General features: G+C 36.7%; 1 protein-coding gene across 1 annotated transcript; it reads right to left on the minus strand.

Moving 5' to 3' along the window:
* Positions 1 to 527: 527 nt before the first annotated feature.
* On the minus strand, positions 528 to 24,541 carry LOC121431974 (isovaleryl-CoA dehydrogenase, mitochondrial-like). Its single transcript, XM_041629773.1, has 11 exons — positions 24,327 to 24,541; positions 13,010 to 13,099; positions 12,500 to 12,551; positions 10,487 to 10,656; positions 9,868 to 9,961; positions 8,564 to 8,697; positions 6,298 to 6,394; positions 5,692 to 5,785; positions 3,916 to 3,997; positions 2,605 to 2,782; positions 528 to 1,142 (listed from the first exon to the last, which is right to left on the minus strand). The coding sequence occupies exons 1-11, from the start codon at positions 24,498 to 24,500 to the stop codon at positions 1,000 to 1,002; spliced, it is 1,308 nt and encodes a 435-aa protein (XP_041485707.1). The 5' UTR covers positions 24,501 to 24,541; the 3' UTR covers positions 528 to 999.
* Between the last annotated feature and the right edge of the window lie 1,136 nt (positions 24,542 to 25,677).

Raw genomic sequence — 25,677 nt, forward strand, 5'->3', positions numbered from 1 at the left:
GATGATGATGACGATGACGATGATAATGGTGATGATGATTGTGATGATCATGATAATGATGATGGTGATGATTGTGATGATGATGTTAACCCTAACTTCATTTACAACATACATGTAGGTTAAATCTGTTTTATTGCTTTCTTTTAGGTGATACATGTATATACATGTACATGTATATACATGTAAGAACATTCAACATGCCAATATGCAATGTACAGGTATATGTAACAAATTACAAAATATTGACAATTTACCATGATATTAAACATCTTCATTACTTATCTGTACAATATAGCACATCTTCAAAGTGAAAAATATAAATATATAGCTCAAAATACCACAGAAACATCTCATAACATCATCTCTTCATTTTCCTTGGGGCTCTTTACATTATAAAGCTTTAAAAGCTGAACATAGATTTATGCACAAATTTATGAAGGACTTTAATTGTTTGAAAAGCCAAATGGGACAGCCATCCCGATTCCTGCCGCATCATGGAATACAACCAAAAGTAATTTTTGACATGAATAAATAATTACTAAAAAGCTCTGAAACATGATACTTAAGTAATAATGTTCCCCCCGTATGTGTAAGTCAACTTAAGCTTACAATGAAATTGTGAATAAATCCCCATCAATACCTCATATTGTGTAATTGTTGAGAAATTGACAAAACCAGCATGACATTCAAGCCAGGTGTTAGGTCTTTTTCCAAGCAGTAATAATACACTGCCCCACATATACTCATCTGTGTTGGTAATCTTCAGTGTGGTCCTTTTCAGCATAGATTTCATGTTTTCACAGAGTTAGGTTTAGGTAAATTAGCAAGACCTAGATCTACCACGATATGGAGATGAGCAACCGTGTTTTCAAAGGCTATCTTATGAAATCATTGTCTAGTATTAATTTTTTTTTAAATGCTAGATTACTTAAGACCTCTGGGAAATTGAATGCAGCATGAAGATGACATATCTCAACAAAACAGGAGCACATTATCCTTTCAGAGAAGAGATTTGAATTCTTCATTGAATGATCTCCCGATGATGAGTCTTCTAACTTCGCTGGTTCCCGCTCCTATCTCATACAGCTTGGCATCCCGGAGCAGCCGACCCGTAGGATAGTCGTTGATGTACCCGTTACCACCTAATCAAACAAAATATCAAAGGAAAAAAAATTCAATTAAATGTTTTATTCAATTCCAATAAACATCAATCCATACAATGTACAACAAAAAGGCAAGAAAATGTAATGTACATGTAAAACAAGACAATAAACAGAAACAAATGACCATAACAAATATTGGAATTGGGTGGTCATAAAAACCTATCAAGTTTTATCGAGATAACCACCCTATATAAATGAAATAAGCCACATTGAAATTACAAGTTTAGTAAAAATACTATTTCAAAATTAAATTCAACAATTGAAATGATTCGATATTACATGTATATGTAATTGGCCTACTACATTGTATAAACATATATGTCTAACCGAACAAACCCAACACATAAAATGATGAGATATTTTGGAATATTCAATAGTGATGTGGTTATATCATGGGTACTTCCAGTGTGTCAAACCCTATATCGTCGACGGTCATCCACTGGCAAACCAGCGTATTGCTATATGACAGAGCAAAACCCTTTTCAGAGAAATATGACTTCAAAGTTTACTATAATTTGCACTTTTCTCCCAAGCCATACAAGATTTTTATTGCTATAGAAATACATGTAGAAAAAAAACCAAGACAAGTGCTTACCATCGATTAGTTTTACATTTACACACAACAAAGAATTAGAGAAGATATTGCAAAAAGTTAACTGCTTGTAATTTCGGTTTGAGTGGCTTAGATTTCCCCTGTACAAAAACGTCATAAGGAAAGCAACAACCCTGACCACAATTTCAATGCACGCAATCAAGCAAAACATTGTATCCATCATTCACGTGCAAAGTCAATGCAATACGATTTGGCCGACTGCACATTTGCATAGTAAGCGTACACAGCTGTTTGCTTTGCTACAGTAAACTTTTCCAAATGGGGATTTGCGCATTTTATCAGAAATTTGTATGGCATTGCCTTGATTATTTAATGGCATTGGCATCATGCATTTTCTAACATGTATCTGTTCAATTTGAGAACTTATAATTAACTTGCAATGACATGACTGAACACTTTGGATTGCTTAATTCATTTTTTTTCTGTAAAACAACACGAGTGGTGCAACTATGAATTAAGAAACATTGTTTTGGAACGAGAACCATCTTTTTCAATCATAGATCAAGAATATGACCTTCTCTTTTTTAGATTACTAAACTGATCCCGTATTTGAAATCTTTGACCTTCCTCAGCAAACCTCAGAATTTTTCTTTGTAAGTTCATACATTACAAGTCAATGGAGTGGATAGAGAATTTGTTAAGGAGCTACAGAGTTTGTAAAGAACAAACAGTGATTGCTAATAATTGATATTATTTTCCTTTAAACTTGACAGTGAATAAAAATGTGATGCACATGGGCTCTATATTAATTCACTGGGCCCAACCATAAAATTAGGTCATTACATGTACATGTATATCCAAATGGGTTTACATTTCTATCTTACTCACCTAAGCATTGAATGGCATCCAAGCAGACCTGTGTTGCCGTCTCTGCGGCAACAAGAATCACAGCCGCGCAATCTCTGGCACTGACATGACCGTTGTCCGCAGCACGAGCAACGTTGTAGACGTATGACCTGATCGAGTTTACCCTTGTGAACATGTCAGCCATCTTTCCTTGCATTAACTGGAAATGAAACAGTATTTTCTGTGTGAATTACCAGTTCTTCCAACTTCACATTTCTCATAAATAGATCTTACAACATGATTCACATACCATTGCTTATCAAGTGATGGCAAGACTTTGAAACTCATACTTTTGGTAAAATGTTTTGTTTTAATGACTAGATAAAGTCCAAAGCACAGCTTCCTAATAAAGTTACCACACTACATTAAAGGGAAGATTTTCTGATATAAAAAAGTGATAAGACCTGTATAAGGAAGTGTAATAATTAATAAAATCATCCTAATGATTTGGGAGTTGTTAATATAAACTAGGCCCGTTTTGAAAGTCCATTTTTGATGCACGTGTACACGGCGTGTTTTTCGGTCGTGTACACGTTGTAAACACTGTGAGAGCGAGTTCTGTTTTCATGTCGACACGGACCCGCATCAACATGTCATAAAAAGGGGTCTATGTAGCCTAAGTCATGGTTTTAAAGCTTACCTGAGAAGTTTGAAGTATCAATCCACAAAAATTGGTGCAAATTAAAAGATTACTCGGCTTAGCAGCGCATTAAATTAACAAAGAATGCAAAAGAAAATCAGTGCAGGGCCCTAGCTAGCGCCGACGCTCGTTGGATGCGCATTTTGTATACTGTACCGTACATGCATGCACAGATCGCTGCAGAATAAGTGTTACTGAAGTTATCGATTAATTTTCATTATTATGTTGCCAATTTGAAGAGCGTTTGTTTGTAGGCTTGTGTGCGAGCGTATAACACGTAAGTTGTAGCGATGATTGCTATCGCAATTGGTGATTCTCAAATTGACTCTGAGTGTGATTGAGCAACGCTTTCGAGCTTTTGAGACCGGAGCAGACCCATTTCGTGGTACAAAAACGTGAGTCTCCAGAAAGAATGTGGATTAAATTGGCGATTTTGGAAGTGAACTCACTCTGGATTAATTGAAATATGTTGACATATTAGTAATTAAAACATGTGCAGTGTGTGAGAACTAAGATTTAATGTGAGGCTGTGAGCTTGTTTATGCAGATGCTACCGTGTACACGGTGATGGAATTTAGTACACGTGCACTGACTTGACCGTGCGTGTACACGTGTACCCGAAACGGGCCTAATATACATGTAAACCCACTTACCTGAAACTCTCCTATAGGCCGACCAAACTGTTTTCTTTGGTGAAGGTAGGGGAATGCTGCATCGCAAGCTGCTTGCATTAAACTGTGATGGAACAAATAACATTATAACATCTCAAGGTGTCCACGATGTAGAATAATAGAATGTAGAGTCTTCGTGTTACACCATTTATCTTTCGTGGGCACATGTTTTGGTCCTAAAAGGGACCACCCAAACTTCACATATCAAAAAGAATGCTTTCAGCATTTTCAGGAGAAAGGCACTTGTTCTTGTGGTTTCCATTCTCCTACAGACAATAAGAACATACTTGCTGATATGAAACACCAAATTTGGATAATCCCTTTCAGGACCAAACATATACCCACAAAAAATACATGGTACATGTATACTGTGAAGCCTCTCCATTAATATCAATATAAAACCTCCAAATACATGTATCCACAAAAAACAATGGGTCAGATGCATAAAAAGTAGCAATTGCTTTAATTTGCTAGTCTTTTGCTTGATTCTTTATGCATAAAATAAACTAGCAAATGCTTTTGCTAGTAAGCTCAAGCAATTGCTAACTACCTGGTAGCATTTGCTTGACAAATATCAAAGCAAATGGTAAAAAGTGTATGCACAAAGCAAACATTTTGCTTGTGTATTTAAGCACTGCTTGGATTTTTTCAAGCTCCTTCAGAGTTGCTTGAGCATTTGCTTTATCAGGGCATTCACGTTTTACAACAATTTTTATGCACCTGAGATACAACCCCAAGGTGTAAAGTAGCCTATATGAACATTTTTTTTCTCCATAGTAAGAGCAAACCGAATGCAAACCATATAAATTCATGAATTAGAAACAAGTTAAAGGAATAGTTTGACACCATGTCATAGGAAATTATGCTACATGAGAGAAGCTGTATTTTGCACTGCCACACCTCTACATTTAGGTCAAGCCTTTGCTCTGTGAGTCGTGTTCGCACCACCACGACGTCGCTATTGTTCAAACTGCCAGCAATTGCTTTCTGAAGGCAAGTAAAGCATTTAAGCACAAGTGAAAGTAATGCATACCAAATAAAGCAATTGCTAAGGCATGATCTTTTGCTTGGCTAGCAATTGCTTGTGCTTTGCTTTCCAGCAATTGCTAATTTTTATGCATCTGACCCATTGGGTTTATGAATAGAATATACAACAGACATATGCATATAAAAGTCAATGGAAAGATGCTGCATGAAACAAAATTTTAGCGTAGCAGTCAAGAAAGACATACTTGAGCTTTGCCATGCTCTGAGTTGCTAACATTTATATTCTCCTTTGAAAGAGAATTTTAACAGATAATTTTAGATAATCTTTCATGATAACCTCAATTCGGAATGCCACCTAATAGATCACAGAGATTCATAAGGCTGAGAGCAATGATGTAATAAACAAGAATTATGAAAGTGCTTTCCGAAGGAATATAAAGTCACACAGGCATCAGCCTTCATGGGGGACTGACCCCAGACTTTGTGAAAAGCAATGGAAAACTCTATAATACAGACGAATTGGGGGGAAGCAAACTTAGCGTACCTACAAGAATCCCTTCAACCAAGCCTGCATTGCCTTGGGCAACTGGCGGGCCAGGGAAAAGTTGAGATACAGTAATGACTTCATCATGAGGCAATTTCTAGCGGCGTTCCTTATGTCTGCTTGTCATATATGTAAACCTTGTTTTACTCGTGGTTATTTACATCAGAATGGAGTCAAATCTCCCATGAAAACACAATAATATGCCTTTAAAGCTAGCTTGAACTTACCCTATTGGTCCAGCAGCCAATACTAATCTTTCTAGATCGAGGCCACTCATCAAGACGTAGACTCCTTTATTTAACGATCCCATCACATTCTCAACTGTTCAACATAAAAGAAAACTGTGGTCAGTATAATTCTCCTACATTACTAAACAAGTATGATAAAAGTAGATGTCATAATGCATTTACCTTGATGCAAAGTCAATCTGTGATATATACTCCCTTCTAAAAAAACATTTTACTAAAAAATATAAAAGTGTTTACTTCAACAATATGGAAAGATATACAGTGTAACAACATTCTTGTCCCCATCCTGTCAAACAAAACAGACATTTATGGTCAAGTTCTTATTAAATTCAATTACTTCCATTGGTCAGTCCAATTCTGAAAGTGATGTTTTACCTAGACCTTTACATTTATTCACAAAAATAAAAGCTTGGTGGTAAAGATACATGTATGTTTCTTCTAGAAATGTTGTGATATTACATTTACAGAAAACATATATATAAAATAGAAGCCTTCCACCCATTCAACCTTTTAGTCTTCCCTCGAACTGTTCAAATCTCTGAATATCACTTCATATGTGAATGGTACTGTCATGAAATCAATTACCTGGCACTTTGCAATCTTCAAATACCAGTTCACATGTGTTTGATCCTCTCATGCCAAGCTTGTCAAGTTTCTGTGCTGTGCTGAAGCCATCCATGCCCTACAGAAACCAGAATATACAGATTACTTATTCAATTTTAACAGGATAGGGATTTTTCATGTAAGGGGGGGGGGGGGATTAGCCTGCAGAAATTATTACCTTTTCCTATCCTTTAGAAATTTTGACCTTAATACCATTTACAATTTTCTCACCCCCCCAAAAAAAAATCCACCAATATTGTTCATGGCATCCTTTTATTTCAAATAAAATAATAATGTAAAAAGTGCCACAGTCAATGAATGTCTCATTACATTAAAAAAAAATGAAATTCACTTATTTTCAATTCCGATAAAAAGAAATGTACAGAGAATACCAGTGGGCATAATAACAGATATAAAGTGAGAGAACTTTATATGTATTTTTTTTACATATCAAATTCCTGTGTACAGCAAAGATCCTGTCTTTGTTATCTGTCAGGCCAGAACCCATCTATTTCTACAATATTGCCGGGTATCACATTAATGAAAGTTTTTAAAGGGGAATGAAACCTTTGGAACAAATAGGCTTGTGTAGAAACAGAAAAATTAAAGAATAAGAATAAAGAAAGTTTGAGAAAAATCGGACAATAAATGAGAAAGTTATGAGCATTTAAATATTGCAATCACTAATGCTATGGAGATCCTCCCATTGGCAATGCGACAAGGATGTGTGATGTCACTGATGAACAACTTTCCTTTTGGTGGACTATAAAATACCCTCAAAATGTCTCTTTTTGCTTTTTCTTATGATGATACAAACTCTGTATCCATGATGTATTTTTAAAATATATGTATTACATGCCCTCATGTAGAAAGAACACATGATCTATGGATAGATGTGATAAAAGAGGCAATTCAAGTGAAATATATACTAAAGTAATGGGGAGAGTTGTTCATCAGTGACATCACACATCCTTGTCGCATTGCCAATGGGAGGATCTCCATAGCATTAGTGATTGCAATATTTAAATGCTCATAACTTTCTCATTTATTGTCCGATTTTTCTCAAACTTTTGTTGATCTGTTTCTTTGATTTTTCTGTTTTCACACAAGCTATCTTGTTCCAATGGTTTCATTCTCCTTTAATGAAAATTTACAGGTGGACAGGGCTCAAAGCATCTATCAACTAGGTGCAATAATTGATTCTAAATTATCAATTTTTACACTTTTTAAATTTGTGAATGTGGTTTTATATATATCGCTTGCATGCATGCCTGCATTACAGTGTGCTTTAACCCTAATTCTCCGGGGGGGGGGGGCCATAATGGCCCCCCCCTCAACAATTTTTCGCGATATATCTGCTGCGCGAAATTTTTTCACCTCGCAGCTCACTGACTTTTTACATTCAAGTCTCGCGCAAATTTTGAGACCAAATTTGTGACGCCCGGGTACGGGGTTACGACATTACGCAACATTATGCAAGTGCATGTCAGACCCAAAATTGCTCATAAACGTGATTTCATGTACAAATCCAATGCAAATTGCGTATTTAGCCAAAATTCATAAATGTATCATTATTTCTACTTTTACTGATTAAACTTAATTAATTTTGCCTTGTTTATGATCAGAATTATGTCTGGAACAATTTCCATTGAAAAAACAAAAAAAAAAGTAAAAAAACAAAGAAATACATAAGAAATTCATAAAACAATAAAATACATAAGAAATTTATTTCCAAACCAAAGTTTTTTTGAATTACAATTGTTAAGAATGCTACAAAGAAAATTTTTACCAAAAATTAGCATTCTAGGAGCTTTATTTAGTGAATTAGAGCAAAAAGTATGATTTATGCATAAATTAGCATAATTAATTCATATAAATAAAATCTCATTATTTTGGAAAATTTTACCATACAGCCTTGTAGATTACATCGCACACTACCAGCGTGCAAATTTTTGCGTCGCTCGCGCGATCGGCGGCCGAGATCTTAAGGGGGGGGGCCATTATGGCCCCCCCCCCCGGGAATGACAAGAATCAAAATACCCGGGAGATTTAGGGTTAAGTGAGGCTTTTACATGTAGATGAAAGGGATGAGGAATGCAGATTACACTCCAGGTGAAAGCTGACACGGAGATGTTTTCTTTTCTTGCAAAATTTTTGCCCTCAACAAGATTTCCTGACTGGAATCTCGTCCCTAGCTTTTTCTGGATGACAGAGATCAAATGCAATTGAGGAATGCCATGTGTTGTACCTTTTCAATGAGGAACGTTGTGATGCCATGACTTGGTTGCGCACCAAGGTCTGTTTTGGCGTAGACGACAAGAACATCAGCATCAGGCCCGTTGGTGATCCAGAACTTGTTGCCATTCAAAACATAGTGATCATCTATAAATAATTAAAAAAAAGAGAGAAGGTTAAGACACACAGAAAGCCAAGTCAAAATGAGGTTCATTCACTTGTGCACTCATCCTTGTAACTCCTCATCAGCACTTAGTGCATTCAGATTAATCCTGCCGGGCATCCATACACCTTACCTGGGTTGAGTGCAGCACAATGTGAGCAAATTTCTTGCTGAAGGAAAGCATGCCACGGCTGGGAATCAAACCCATCCAGCCAGGTACCCATTCACCTCACCTGGGTTGAGTGCAGCACAATGTTGGCAAATTTCGTGCTGAAGGAAAACATGGTATAGCTGGGATTTGAACCAATCCAGCTGGGTACCCATTCACCTCACCTGAGTTGAGTGCAGCACAATATGGTTAGATTTCTTGCTGAAGGAAAACATGCCATGGCTGGTATTCAAACCCATGACCCCCTGATTGAAAGACGAGAGTCAGAACCAATAGACTACGATGCCCCAATACATACATCCTACTCGCGTATATGTTCTGCACCTCATTAATCATTATGGCTCCAGATATCCAAGATGCCAGTCAGTTTTACTCACAGAGCTTAAGACAGAATATGCTAAAGTCCCACATATAATATATCAATGTATGCTGCACAATAAAAAGCCAGAAAACTTTAAATGGGAATTTGTCAGGGCAACCAACAACTTGTCTGGCGAGATCTTACAAATCTTGACTTTTTCTGACTTTCCTTGATTTTAATTGGCTGATAAGCACTGTTACTATGGTAACTGTCAGATAAAATGTCCAACGAGTCCTTTCATGAAACCTTAATATATGCAAAGAGTAACATGAAAATGGAGACCAAAAAATTGATTATTTTACAGAACAGGGGCCTGTTTCATAAAGGACTTGCAACTGTTGTTACTTTGCCATAATGGCAACTGCCATGGTAACAGGGCTCAGCAGCCAATCAAAATCAAGGTTACCATGGCATTTGCCAAAATGACAAAGTTACAATAATTCCAAGTCCTTTATGAAACAGGCCCCTGCTCATCTGGGTCCAATTTCATAAAGACTTGTTACAATAGCAAATGCGCAATGATAAATTTACCACCAGCCAATCAATTTAGTGCTTTCTGTAGGTTGAAACTGTAATCACCATTCTACAAATTTTATGAAATGGGGATCCTGATTATTTATTTACCTTTTCGTTCTGCTTTGAGCTTCATAGAAACAACATCTGATCCACTGTTTGGTTCACTCATAGCTAGAGCTCCGATGTACTCACCGCTGATGAGCTAGATAAAGGACAGAGTATCAAATGAAGTTGAGCTACACTTTAGCATGATATTGAGATTTGTCATTCATTAGAAATTTCCTAATATTGAGTATCAAATAACTCACAAATTCCTGGACCAGAATGGAATGTTTTTGGCTTTACGCTTTCTAACATGCAAGTTTCAATTATCTATGGTAATGCATCAAATATAATGATAAAGCAATAGTAAATAGAGAAAATTCCAGCAAACATTGTAAGGTACACCACTTCTGAATGCAGTTAAGCTTAGCCAACACATAGTAAACAATACCTGCAGGTTTGGTCAGCAGATTTTTCTCTGATACTGGGGTACTTAGTTTTGTTTATTAGATTTTGTTTTGGTAATGATATGGCTTTCACTTCATTTTTCTAAATTCAATTTTTGGGGCCTGAAAAATTATTTTCCTGGGAGATCATGTGAAATCTGTAGTTTTTTGTTTGTTTTCTGCATCATGTAAAACTGGGGACTTTAGTATACATTTTGCAGCTGTTTACAAACACATACCTTGGGTAAATATTTGTCCTTCTGCTTCTCATTTCCATTCCTCACAATCTGATTCACACAGAGGTTGGAATGAGCTCCATAGCTGAGACCGATACCTCCAGATGCTCTTGATAGCTCCTCCATTATGATCACATGATCTAAATAACCTCCTGCCAAACCCCCATATTTTTCTGCAAAAAAAAGTAGAAGAAAGATTTACATGTACCTGTATGTATACTATTTCTGAATGGGATACAAAAATATTCTGGAAAATAGGGCCAATAATGCAGGAATCCCAGATGAGTGCAATATTGGCCCTAACAAGTGGAATATTTCTGGTATCCTTTTGAGAAAAGCAATCAAATATAATTATCATAATCTTTAATGATCATATCATCATTCAATAGACAGTGCAAACAGTGCAATACAGCACATTATTGCAAAGCATTGATCATTGGCGTGTGGGAAATTTAAACATTTTTGGCACATAACGCAATCTGATGCACTGGGATATTTGCTTCTAAAATGCACTGCAAAAAGGCCTCACATACATGTAGATGGTAATACATATTATTCACTAACATTCAAACTTCAAAGGAATTTAATTGTATTGCTTTTTGTTATGACCTTACACTTCCAACTACCAGTAGATTAGAGTCAATACCACAATGAATGTGTGTCTCAAACACTCTGTGTGTGTGCCTTGTACATAGAAATGAAGACACATCATTCAAACGTACTGTATTTTCACTTGACTGTAAAAGCCATAAAAGAATATGAGCTGGCCCTACCAGTGATATTGATCCATCGATCCAATCATTCATTACCAAATGAATCAATGTTTTTTTTTTTTAAGAATTTCATTCATGCTCATATTCCACCAGAATAAGTTGATAAGATCTTGAGAAGCGATCAATATACCAATGGACTCTCCGGATACTAAATTTTTGGCATGCAAAAACAGCTGTGCCCCTGAAAGTCTACCAGCAACAACTAATTAAATGAGAGAGGTAAACCCTTGTACATCTGGATCCCCATAATATGTTAACCACATACATCTACACATCTACATTAGGAGGAGGATTGGGGGAAGGAGAAGAGGAGGAGGAAGTGGAAGAGAGTAGGATTTGAATCAATTTAATTGAAATCAATACACTATGCATATCCATTAATGGTTGGGGGTTGACTTGTCTTTTTACCCTATCTAGGCCGGGGGCGGCTCGGAGGCCCCCCCTCAACGAATCGCGCAATATTTTTGCTGCACAAATGTTTTTGACCGTGCTGCTCGCTGACTTTTAACTTTCAAGTCTTGCGTAACTTTTGAGACCAATTTTGCGTCATCCAGGTACGTGGTTCCGAAATTACACAACATTATGTAAGTGCATGTCGGACCAAAAATTGCTCAAAAACGTGGCTTTGTGTACAAAGTCAATGCATATTGTGTTTTCAACCAAAATCCATAAATGTTTGATTATTTTTAGTTTTGCTGGTCTAAATGTATTTATTTTCTGTTTTTTATGATCTCAGAACAGTCCCCAACAAATTTCATTGAAAAAACAATGAAAAACAAAAGGTAAAAAAAAACAAAGAAATACATAAGAAATTGCCAAAAACAATATAATACATAAGAAAACGATTTGATATCGCAATTTCTTTCATGTACACTTGCTAAGAACACCACAAAGAGTTTCTATACCAAAAAGTAATACATTTGGAGCTTTATTTAGGGAGTTAGAGGAAAAAGTATGATTTTGCATACTAATTACACGTAAATTAGCATAATCACTTAATAGTGATTCGCATGAAATAAATTACTATACTACTTTGTAGATCATGTCCCAGGCAACCCACGTGCAAATTTTTGGCGCGATCGCACGGTTGATGGCCGAGATCTCAAGGGGGGCTTGGGAGGCCCCCCCCCCGGCCAGATGAACTCCCAAAATACCCCAGACTAGATAGGGTTAAGGACAAATCCAGCTCAGGTTAACTGCTAGTCTATGGCTTATCACATAGAGAAGCTCAGTAATTTCATACCTGGTGCAGTTATACCAAGGAAACCCATACTGCCCATCTTCTGGAAGAATTCCTGTAAGAGGATAACAAGCAAGAAAGAAACCAAAATAAATTTGTAAAGTAACAGGGTTATAGACTATACTATACAATAATAACCAAAATCCTACCTCAAAGAAACCATGTAATTAAGAAAGAGATTAGATGAAGAGAAAATAGCTTTGTAATTTATCAGTCTAAATCATTTTTACATGTCTACTTTAGAACCCTATCAGAATGAATCATAATACATTACGTGTGTCTGTACAATAAACCGGAAAAGGTCACTACTGACAGGTTATAGTTATAAACATACTTGTAAATATTCACATTTGAAAGGTATCCTCTTTCAAAAGTCAGAACAAAACCGTTATCAGATTGTCTTCCAAGCATTCTAAAGGGTGAATTTCATTCTCCCTCCTATCAATCAAGCTCATGGAAACATAAACCAAAGATTCTGATGATCTCTTTGTTAAAATGCTCTTGCTAACTTACCCTCAGGTTATCAAATGTATTTTTGGCATCGATTTCAGCTGCATAGGGTGCCAGCTCCTGCTGGGCAAACTTGAATACAGTCTCTCGGAGCTACATCAAGAGAAAAATGTAGTGAAAAATGTGCATTGGAGGAAATATTTATTTAAATAGCATACAGTCACAATGATACTATATTTTGCTTGCTTGTTTTTTTTCATCATTCAATCATTGGATCTCCAGGAAGAAGAGAACCATCTAATATATCAATAACTGGATGGAGTGATCCATCCATAACCATTTTTTTTCCTTTCTTTTTAAATTGTTCTTTGGGCCTGAAGTTGCCATCATAATATGGTGACAAGTGGCCCTTGAGTGCCAGTGTAATAAACCACAATTTGATTGAAAGTACAGGGTTTTACATCAAGCTAATTACAGAGCAATAATATACCTAGACCAAAAGCTTCGGTCTCTGTTATGTTGGTTGTTCAGCTGAACTCCGTTGGCTTCACTCACCAAATACAGAGACCGAAGTTTTAGCGCGATCTGTACAGGGGACTCAATGGCCATATGTGTATGTACTTAAGATCGGATAAAACGGGGACGTGAATTTGCGTGATAATTTGCGAGGTAAGTCACTGTTTCTGTTCCTTTTAACTTTATTTTTCTCCGTTTTTTGGCAATTAATGCCAAGAGGGAATATTAATTTGCATTTTGGTTGCATTAATTTTCAAAATTTTTATTCATTAAAGACAAAAATCGAAGAGCCCCGACGGGGGGATTTTGCATTGCAAGTCCCCTAATGGTGGCTGCACGATAGCGAGCTGTCTGTGTACGAGGAGAAATGAAAAAAAAAATGTTTAAAAAACTCCTCGAAACAGACGGCTGCCAGCTGTCTATAATATACCAAGAACTGTTTTCCCAGCTTTTTAAATATAATGCAAATATTTGCAGTTACTCTGCATTTTTGTTAGACAGGAACAACCGTCGTTTCTGGGGATTTATTCAACAATTTCTGACATTTTACTACAATCCCCATTTACCGACGGCAATGTGTCAGTACGAGCCTTCATGTGTAATCTGGTCCGACAATTCGGCGGACGGGTTTTGTCCAGATTTGTTACTTCTTTTAGATTCTAAATGACATTATATTATCTTGGACGAAGGTCCACTATTTTCGTTAGACTCTAATCTTTCTATTGATATCATATACATTTTATAATATTTTGAAAATATACGTTACCGATGAGTTATTCCCCGGGTTATTCCTTATTTTTTGACTTTCTGCCGGAGAGGAAAATATGGCAGCCGTCAACGAGTTGTGCTTTTATCAAGGCTTTCCGATTAAATTTTTGATATCTTGGCCAATCAATGCGAGCGACAAGTTCCGAACGCACGCACATCAATATGTCCAAGCGCAGCGCAAAGCAGCGGCACAAATCGCGATAGGTAGCGACTGGTAAATACGTCTGTAATGATGATGACGTCATCCAAGATGGCAACTTACCTTGACCAACGAAAGGATCGAAGATGACGATGTTTCGATCATCATTTCAAAAGAATTAGCGGTAACTGAGGTCTAAGGTACGATATTTCTGAATTTTAAACATTTTTTCGTAAATATGGATGTGATTTCTTTTTCATAATATGACATTTTATGTACAAAAAAATGATCGGAAAATCGGGTTCCCGCTGTTCGATCTAACGTTACTGCTAAAATACGTTGTCTGTACGTACGGGCCTCCAAGCTTTTCAGTCTATGTATTGGTGAGTGAGCCAACGCAGTTCAGCGGAACAACCAAAATACAGAGACTGAAGCTTTTGGTCTACATTTTTGTAAGCAGTACATTGTTTTGATATTTATATGGCAAATAAACCAGACCAAACCAAACCACTAAATGCAAGACATGTAACTCATGAATGTGCTCTAGCCTAGATCCTTTAAACTAAAAGATACATCCAACAGAAAAAGTAATTGTAAATATGTATTAAAGGAGGTCACCCTGTAATAAGTTGGCTAATAAGTAGAGAAAGATATTGGTGAAGGGTTGATAAAAATCTGTGATAGAATGACAGTTATATATTCTTTTTGTGATATAACATTCTAGAAGCTCCTCCATATATCATGTGAGATACATTTCCCATAATGATATTTTCTCAAACATTTGAAAGTGATTTTATGCATGCAGTGAATATATCACAAGACATATATCATTTCATACCCTTAACCTATTACAATATAATGTTCGTTCGTTTGAAATCCCGAGCACAGGTCACTAGCGATGAAAGCTTTTTTACTTTACGTCTTTCCTACTTTTTAAGCAAACTTGCTTGAAGTAGTTTGTGCAACATTGTGATGTGAATGTGACTGATGCCCGATGGGCAATACAGTATCACTCAAGGGTTCAAATCGTCTCGTGTGTGAAGGATTCATATGCACCGGTGCACGCGAATCTTTCACACCCTTTTTACTAAAATAACTATGACTTTACATCGTAGCTAAGCATTATATTTGAGCTATGACACTTACCGAACCATATGGATCGTTTGTTGAATTCTCTTTGCTGTTTTTTTAAATAAAATAAGAGCATTTTTCGTGATCTTCACGTAGATGCCTCTTGATCAGCGTTGATATCAACTTTTGCCTAAAGAGGGCGCGCGATATTATTTCAAAGTCGGTAGGCACTTAAGAACCAAGTTTGAAAGGATACTCGTAAAATTATGTCACTCTCGCCGATGAATATTCATTAGATCGTGGTCGTGCGTGTTCAATACACACTGAGTGCATGCATGCAGAGAGTTTTTATTGAACACGCACGACCACGATCTAATGATTATTCATCGCGAGAGTGACGTAATTTTACGAGTGTCCTTTCAAACTTGGTTCTTAAGTGCCTACCGTACTTTTGTTTACGGTGTTGCAAGCTAGCTGCATTCTAGGCGATCAGCATTATTTTCTTGCTCGTTCAATCCACTTTCATCATCATCTTGTCAAAAGATGGCGTACTTTACCAATAAGTATATACATGAGATGTAACCTGTTGATTTTTGGTACAATTTCCTATTATGCGCTGACGACTTGAATTGAGAATGTTCGATACGAAAAATTGCTTTTCGATTGTTGTTTGCGTACTTTCCACCGCAGTATTAAGGACGGATCGAACGGAGTATCCTGGTTGAGACTTGGAGGTAAGCGATAAAAACACTTTTATAAATAATTTCCAATTCATTAAAAAAAAAGTTAAATCATAAAAACAAATTTCCATTAGTGGAGAAATACTGAAATGTTTGGCGTTTTTCATTCCCTCACATTCGTGTGATGAATGAAAACGTCAAAGTCCACTATGAAACCACATGCGTTGTGCGAGGTTAGTATTACTAACCTCGCATGTTGTGTGAGTGATACAGTATATAATGCGAGGTGGGTATGTGCCATTTTTAAATTACACTCAAATTTTCGCTCCAAGGCATAGCATTTTTATCTTATTGAGAAAAAGAACAAAGAAAGCTGCTCCATAGCATAGCATTTTCTAGGTATGTGACAAAAAAAATGAAACTCCTCAAATCTCAATGAATTTGGTATCATTTGAAAGCCCTTAAAAAGACCTTTCAAATGATACCAAGAACTCAAATTTTCATCAAGAAATTATAAAGTTATTCCAGTTTAAGTCGCGCATATTTATCCAAATTTGTGGTCATTGTCTTAATGTAAAGTCAATGGAGTGCATAACCGATTTTTGTGACCATTTTGTGACCATTTTGAACCCAAGTCTTCAACGGGCTCTAACTTCTTTGTTTTTGAGCCCTTTGAAGTAATTTAGGTATCAATGGAAAGGTGAAAGAAAACTCAATTGATGTGTAATCATTTCACTTGGTAATTTTTCTTCTTATTATGTGTAAAATAATTTCTTTTAATCAATTCTAATTAATTATGCAAATTACGCAAAATCACAATTACTCGCCTCTTTTTTTGCCAAATGAAGGTGATAATGAGAGATAATTTGTATATAATTTAGTTGGCATCAAAACAGCATCATGTAGATAATTTCCTAAATGAATTTGTTTAAAGTATTGTTTTTGTAATTTCTAATGTATTTCTTTGTTTTTCTGATATAAATTACAATTAGCTCTTTTTCAACTTTAGTATTGTGTACATGTATGTATGGGGTCTTTTTTTTACAAATGAAAAATGTCATTCCTTTTGTACATGTACTTTGTATGGTATAAAAATACAAGTATGCTTTTCTGATGTATTTGATTGTTTCACCAATTCTTTATGTATTTTATTGTTTCAACAATTTGTTTATAGATGGATAATGTAGCTTTCATTTTGGAGACCGTGAGCATTCGATTCCAATTTTTTTTAGGAAGGATGAGCAGCAGAGTCTGAGGGTGTAAAGATGTAGCATTGCATGTAATTCAAGTATCAAGAAGGAAACATAAAAATTAAGCTTTAATATATGCATTTCTTAGATATGTATGATTACAAAAAAAAAATATATTCATATTCTAGCGTGAAATCACTGCACATAAATAAAGCTCTGAACAGCAACAAAAACAGGCATCAAAGCTCCAACACTCAAAACAAGAGAACAAAAGTGACACAAAAACTTATACAAATCCCATCCCCATTTCAACTTATGAACACAACCCCCCCCCCTCCTGCACCCTTCTTGAAAAAAAATAATAATTATAATAAAATAGAAAAAAAATAAATAACATAGAAAAAAAAATAGACAATAGAGCCATGTGGAAGTGAAATATTTCCTCTGAGAGTGAAAAATTAAACAACAAATTTTTTGCATTTTAATCATGGGCGGAAATTGGCCCCAAAGGTAGGGGGACGCTGGCATCGGCGGCGAAAGCCAACAATTTTAGGGGGACCACCAAATTATTTTGATAATCAAAAAAATACACCAAAGGTTATCAACCAAAAATTATAGGGGGATGCAGAAAACTAAATTTGACAAGCAAAAAAAAAAAGAAAAGAAAAAAAAAGGTTATCAAAAAAAAAATTGAGGTGGGGGGGATCGTCCCCCACCTCAAATTAAGGGCGGGGGGGGTACACTTCCCCCAGCTATCGCCGCCTATGGATGCTGGCAACTCTGACAAATTAAAAAAAAAAGTTTATCCCCAAACTGTTGTAAGGTCATTTTAACCAAAAAAAGTTTGACCAAAAAAGAAAAAAAGAAAGAAAAAAAAATGTATTATTGTTACATGTCCCCCTATTATTTTGGGTAGGGGGACGTGTCCCCTTGGGATTTCCACCCATGAATTTAATTTTAGAAAAGTCAACATTGATATTCCACTGTCAAAAGCAAATCCAGTTTCCAAATGAAGCGATAATCAACCACCTAGACTCTTGACTTGAGTAACATAACCTTGGGATGATAAATCTTTCTGTGACAAATGTATGTATTAAAATAAATATCAGAATAATTATCTACGGTATAATGACAGAGATTTCCCAAAAAAGGCACAACATAATCATCAAGTAAGCAATTTACGATCTAGTTCAATCCAGCATGAACGACTCACTATCGACCGCTCCCATCACCCTGCCAACCGCAGGCGCATCGGGCAGCTCGACTGCCGAGAGACCGGCTGTGACAAGGGTAGCATCACCCTGCCAACCGCAGGCGCATCGGGCAGCTCGACTGCCGAGAGACCGGCTGTGACAAGGGTAGCTGGCATCTCTTATATCTGGACTGCGCAACGTCAGAATCGCGTAAGTTTGGATTTTTTGATAATTCAAATATATTTCCAGTCAAATTGTATACCTAATCGGATTCTTGTTTTACTTACCATAAAAAAATTTCGAACATTTACGCGTCCAAAAATTTGATGAACTTTCAAGCTCCGATATCCACACTTTACAGGCGAGTTTCCACATTGAAACTTATATGTACAGAAAGAGCACATATTCAGCTGTCTGTTAAAAGGCACGAGATTGCACCTACTATGTGCGCATGCGCATTAAACCCCATTTTCAATGAGCCGCCCAAACAGAGGCGATGCCACTCGCAGCAAAACCCGCGCGAAAACCGTGCCACCAAACATGCCAAAACCAGCGCTCGCGATGCCCCGTATTCGCACATAGCTACATTTTCCTCTCATCGAGAGAAAAAGAAATCCGTTCCAAAGCTTTGCATTTTCGATCGCCGATTGCATGCGATGTTTTGAAATCGGCCGTAAATAATGTGTGAGGAAATTGATACTGGCCCAAAATCACCAATTTCGAGAATAACCGGAGGATGGATACAGTGTTACAGAGTGAAATAAGGGTAAAGAGTTACTACTAAGAAATTAAGCTATTTTTTCTTTCTCGTTATAAATATATTTCTTCTAGAATTTTTACAATAAACCACCAATTGATCCCAACTTTGTCACTCAGTATTATAACCGAACCGGTTCACCATTCCGATGTTCGGGCAGGTGGAGCGTAGTGAAGCGGCGCGGTAGTGAAATGGAGTGGAGCCTGCATGAACATCGCTCGACTCGGGTACTCGACTCGGGTAACTAACTCCCTGGCACTCTAGGCGACACCGCAATACTTACCCGTGTTAAGAAACTGGGACTCCACTCACGCGCATTTGGGCCGCCCTAGCTTAGAACTAAGCTTTCTTTCCGTAAAAAAAAATTATTCTTATGATTAAATAAATATTAATTAATACATGAATACTGTTAAACCTGTACTCACCGGTTCTCTTCTTGAATTTTCTGCCAATTTCCCACGCTGCTGGCTGCAATTCCGCGGTAAATTTCGTCGCCATAGAGAGCTGTTCATGCAACGTTATTTATAAATGGAGCGCCCTTTACGAGAGTTGTTAATGCCGCGGAGAAATCGTTAGGCATTTTGGCCTGTGTTCAAGGCGTAGCTGTTCTATTTTTTTTTATAAAATTATGTGTGAGATCGAAATCTCAGCGAGTAAACACTCTTCCAATATGGAAGAGTGTATACTCGCTGTGATATGATCCCGATAGGGAGGCGCAACACCCCCACCCACATGGGCGCAAACCCCAGGGCCGGGGGACATGTCCCCTCACCCAAAATAGTAGGGGGCACATTATGAAATGTCCCCCTACTATTTTTGGTCATGTCGTTCAAATTCGAAATGTATTTTGGAAGAGACGATCTTACTTTTGGCATGCCCCCTTTTTTTTGCTTGTTTGCTTGTCAAATTTCTTTTGGTCAAGATGACCTTCTTTAGAGGGTGATAAACCTTCTTTTTTTGTTTGTTTTTTGCTTGTCAAATTTTCCAGCCCCTGGTCCCCCTACCTTTGGGGAGAGATTTCCGCCCTTGCAAGTAGACATATACTCTTGATATTGTTTGCGAATCTGCACGGGCGTCGATCGAGGGCTGGGGATGAGGAAAAGCGGTGAGACGAGAAAAAAAAATAGAACTTAGAAGGGGAAAGGCGACAGAAAAAAAGTGAACGAAAGAAAAATTAATGGAAAATAAAAGGGAAGAGTAAATAGGGAGAAATGTGATGGGTAAAATAAATTATGGGAAAAGAGGACAGAAAAAAAGTGAACGAAAGAAAAATTAATGGAAAATAAAAGGGAGGAGAAAATAGGAGAAATGTGATGGGTAAACAAAATTATGGGGAAAGATTCTGGACGCACTATTCATGTTTTATCATGAAAAGGATAAGTTATTTATCCGCGAGCAGACACTTTTTGATATTGTGATCTGAAACTGGATAATGATTTAAATAGAGAACAATCTGCGTATCTGAATTAACGTGTGTTTTAGATTTCGACCTAGAATTTGGGTATTCTAAGTAACTTTCTTATCATGAAAATCAATAAAGAGAGCGCAAAGCGCGAGCTAAAAATATATGATATAACAAAGGGTGAATTTAAGCTCTGTAATGCAAACACTTTGTGGGAAAATTGTGAATTGTGATGGATCACAGTTAAAAAAGAGCTGATGTATTTTATTTTTATTACTTTGAGTTTTTACATAGGACCGGAACATGCTATGAGGGCATTATGTCATCATATGAAATTGATGACCATCTTCCTATTTCTCTCGCATGGGAGCACGAAATGTGTTAATTTTATGGCCTGAAAACTGGACATTTAAAGCACTTTGTAATTATGCATAAGAGGCATTATATATCTATCAATGCGAGCAGAAATCGCGAGTCGAAGTTTTTGATAAACTGTCATCAAATTAGTTTGATTTAGAATTAATATTGGGATATACATAACCGACTAATCCAAATGCTATAGCGTGCGGCGCTAGCTGATACGTTTTAACAATCTGACCTGAATAGGGAACTTTTTGAGAACTTTATGGAATACAGGAAAATAATACGTACCTGAAAATTCAAATTTTGCGAGCGCGCAGCGCAAGCAGAAAATGATAATGTTCAGATGATATCACAGACATTTTTACAGAGCACTTTTTAAAAATCAATTTGTAAATGAAACAAAATAATGAAAGTTCAATTTCCCAGCTGAAATATGTTTTGTATAATGACTTCAAAGTTTGATTTTTCAAGCTCCATATTGAGCAAGATATGCAAATACCCTAAAAGACAATAAGGCGCGAAGCGCGAGCGAAAATTTTTTATCCTAACAAATAGATTTAAAAAAAAATTATTTTCAGAGTCTTCCCCTAATGTTATTTCATTTAATCATGTTCCTCCTCTTATGTTTGCCTTTCTTCTTTTTTCCTCTCTTTTCCCTTCCTTTTCTTTTTTCCTTTCTTTTTTTTTCTTTTTTTGCTCCGCCAATAGGGGGGCCCGGGCCCCTCGGCCCCCCTGGATCCGCCTATGTTAGCGGTTGTAGGTATAAATCGCGCTCTAACGCTCTAAAACTGTGTTCTTTATCAAAAAGCTGTCTTTCATATTCATTTTGTTCGCAAAAGAATATAAAGTTAATTTCAATCATTGTATATAGTTATCCTGTTTATGATAAAAATACTTAGAAATTGGGTTAGGTTAGGGTTATCAAATTATCAGGGCAGAAAATATATATTTTTTTCTCATTTTGCGCGTCGAGCTGGCACTATTTGATCTGTGTTATTATGTTTTTGATGACATTCATTGTATTCACAACAATAATTATTAAACATTGCGCACGCGCCGTGCGCCGCATGAATTATGTAGATCAGGTGAATAACTTACCGCTACACACGAGCAGTTGCTCTATATATTCTATGTAATATAATATATAGAGCAACTGCCCATTTTTAATGGTCCATAATATACCCACTTTCTTCTTTTTTTGGAACGAGTATGAATTTATCTACTGATATACTGAATGTACAATAAAAGTCATTATCATGTATTTCTTGGCATTTCATTTACTTTTTTTACCATAATTATATCACACAGCTGTTCGCATAGGCCTACGCCGTCACAAATAACAAAACAAAATCTCACTTTTTTTCTTTTTTGGTGGGGATAGATTTTCCATACGCATACGTACAATTTTTCAAATTATTTTTTTCTGCTATTTTCATAATAAACTTTAAATGATTTCGCCTTTGCACTATTATTTTTTTAAAGACAAAATTACATCATCATCATATCATCGTCACCAACTTCATTCTCATCTTTATCACCACTACCACCATCATTATTATCATCATCATCATCATCATCACCGCCACCATCACCACCACTATCATCTTCACCAAGATAAATCCTGCTTTTTTTCCTTCCTATTTTCCTCTTTTTAGAGGGCACACCACCACGCCCCCTTACTGGATATCCGCCTCTAACGTTTGTTGTTGTATATAAGTTGGCGGATGCCTCATGAAATGAAATAATATAAAATAAGGAAAGGGAAACTAATTAGAAAAAGGACTGAGGAGAAGAAAAAAGAAAGCCAAACAAACAAGAAAAAACAATATCAAAATTTTGTTGTAAAGTCTTCTACGTCAGTTTAATAATTATGTTTTCAATGAAATGAGAACATAAAAAAATGAAACAAGTAAGATGGGCTATACATCGTAGCAAAGAAATAGAGGGAAGCTCCGAGACAATAAAAAGGGTGAGAAAAAGAAAAGACTTTGAAATACTCACAACACGAGCATAATAAAAAAAAATTGGAATAAGCAAGGACAAGTAGCTGAGGGACACCCCCCCCCCTCTCTCTCTAGTTATTTATGTATCAAACTCGCATACACAAGAATTTCTTACTAATCAAAATATTGCGAGCAAAAAGCACGAGCTGACATTTTTTTAAATATTCAAAACTGATAGAGAGACACATTTTAAACAATTCATGAATCATAATAATTATACAACTAGCTTACCAATCGAATCATTCGATTGCGACAAATGATCTGAGAATTAATGCTTTTAGGAATTCATTAAATTAAAGCAAAGTATCTCAACATTAAAATAATTAAGGCGGGCGCAAGGTATCAGCTACTACACCGATAATTTTTTTTTTGACATTTGAAGTATTTTCGGTAATCATGAAAAAGATCGGATATTTCATGAAAGCTCAAATCCCGAAGAGCGGAATATTTTTATTAATTGACTTTTTAAAAAAATGTTCTAAGCCCCATTTAATATTTGATTATAAGTCGATGCATTAAAAGCTGAAAAAATAAAGTATTTTGTGTTCCTCTATCATAATTGTCTTTCTCTTTAACCCTGGTTCTTTTTTTCTGGGGGGAAGCATTTTGGTTAAAAAAAGAGAAAAAAGATAATTGCTGGCTTGTGGACGCCCGGTGTGGACGGTGGTAGGGACACCCCCCCCCCCCCCCCCCGTAGTTACGCCAATATGGGACCAAATGATCCTAAATGTCCGAGGCGAAACTTGTGCAATCAAACGTTATTTCTGAATAAATTAAAGCTTGCGCTGTTCAACTTCAATCTCTTTCAGCTAAATTTGCGATGAACGCTGCGTTATGAAATATATAATTATCAACATCTGGCGAAAAGAATAACCGACCGATCACCTGACGAGAACGCGTATACGTGATCTGCATATCAGGTCCGATCGAGAGTCAGAAGTGAAGGACAACTGCCAAGAAAATCAGGAAAAAGTCGTCAAAATGTAAGTTCCCCTTCATTTCTTTCAATTTTTTGTTACTTATTGAAGCATTAATGTATCATTAAAGCAAAATTTCAACAAAAGCCTCAAATTTAGCTAGTACTTTTGTTGAAATTACAATAAATTTAGATCCACATAAATCTCTAACCCAATTTTAGCACTGATGTCGCCTATGAGGTCCATACATGTAATGTTTGGACCTCATTGGTACTAGGAGTGCTCCCTGGCCTGGTCTGATTCAATCATTCAGAAGACCAGCACAAATTTACATACATGGGACCGAAGTCTGAACTTCGTCGTAAGAAAAACGTCACTAACCTGTTGTTGTTCCTCTGTAAGTCCTGATACAATATCATCAACTGAGACATAGTGCCCTTGGTTTCTAAATGGTTGCCTTGATGAATTCAATGCTGGAACGCTGCAAATCCTTGGGAAAATCCCCGAAAAGCAACGGCGTAGCCTTCCTGCAACGCATGAAGTTGAGAGGGCCATGTTTCACAATAACTTGCCGGAGCTGACGGAGCGCCTACGAACAAAATCCCGTCACGATGTCATTATTTTTATCGTACCCATTTTTCTGCGAGGGATCTACTTGTGCACGGACAGTACAGGGGCGGATCCAGCTTTCGCCAATAAGGGGGGGGGGGGGGGGGGTGGGGGTTCACCTATTTTCATTTCCCCCGATCAGCCGCTATAAGGTGACTATTCTTTGTTTCTTTCTGCAAGAATCATCAGGATTTAAGGAAGCAGCTAGACAACACAGAAGAAGAAAAATCAAGGGGTAGTCGGCCAACAACATATTTAAGAACTCTATTTAGACACAAGTATCACTGATTTTGAGAACCGTCTGTAAGATGCATTCAGCTGAATTCAAAAAGGCTGTTAGTGTGTTGACTCCCTTCTGCTGTGTGTATATCTCCTATGCACACACTATTATCAGGGGCGGATCCAGCTTTCACCAAAGGGGGGGGGGCCGAAAAATATTTTCTTCAACATTTTTCTCGATTGGCCGATATGATCTGATTTTTTGTTTGTTTTTTAGGGGGTGGTCCTATAGACTGAAGTTTTAAGTATATGTTAGTTTTTATCAATCTCATTTGGTCTTAATATATAATGCGTATATCTCCTATGCACACACTATTATCAGGGGCGGATCCAGCTTTCACCAAGGGGGGGGGGCCGAAAAATATTTTCTTCAACATTTTTCTCGATTGGCCGATATGATCTGATTTTTTGTTTGTTTTTTAGGGGTCGGTCCTATAGACTGAAGTTTTAAGTATATGTTAGTTTTTATTAATCTCATTTGGTCTTAATATATAATGCGAGCGCGAAGCGTGAGCTAAATTTCTTTGACATTTTATGTCCTTAGACCTGAAGATTCTGAGCAGTTTTTATAATCATGAACAAAGATATGTATCCAACTAAACAATGCGAGCGCAAAGCGCGAGCCGAAATTTTATTTTAGTAACGTGAAAAGGGAGTCAATTAGGACTGTTTTTTTTAGTTATTAATGAAGAGGATACAAGTATCACCAATTGAATAATGAAAGTGCGAAGCGCGAGCTCAAATATTTTGATATTCCGACCTGAAAACTGGACAGTCTAAGCGTGTTCTTATTTAAATAAAGAACAAGCTGTGTGTCTCAATCAATTAAATGCGAGCGCGAAGC

Source organism: Lytechinus variegatus, chromosome 18 (genome assembly GCF_018143015.1).
Source record: "Lytechinus variegatus isolate NC3 chromosome 18, Lvar_3.0, whole genome shotgun sequence".
NCBI lineage: Eukaryota > Metazoa > Echinodermata > Echinoidea > Temnopleuroida > Toxopneustidae > Lytechinus > Lytechinus variegatus.

Coding starts and splice junctions, on each gene's coding strand:
- LOC121431974 (XM_041629773.1), bottom strand. CDS start 24,500: ATGGCCCTCTCAACTTCATGCGTTGCAGGAAGGCTACGCCGTTGCTTT. Junction 8,698..9,867: donor GCTCAAAGCAGAACGAAAAG/GTAAATAAATAA, acceptor AATTATTTATAG/ATGATCACTATGTTTTGAAT. Junction 2,783..3,915: donor GGCCTATAGGAGAGTTTCAG/GTAAGTGGGTTT, acceptor TTTCATTTCCAG/TTAATGCAAGGAAAGATGGC.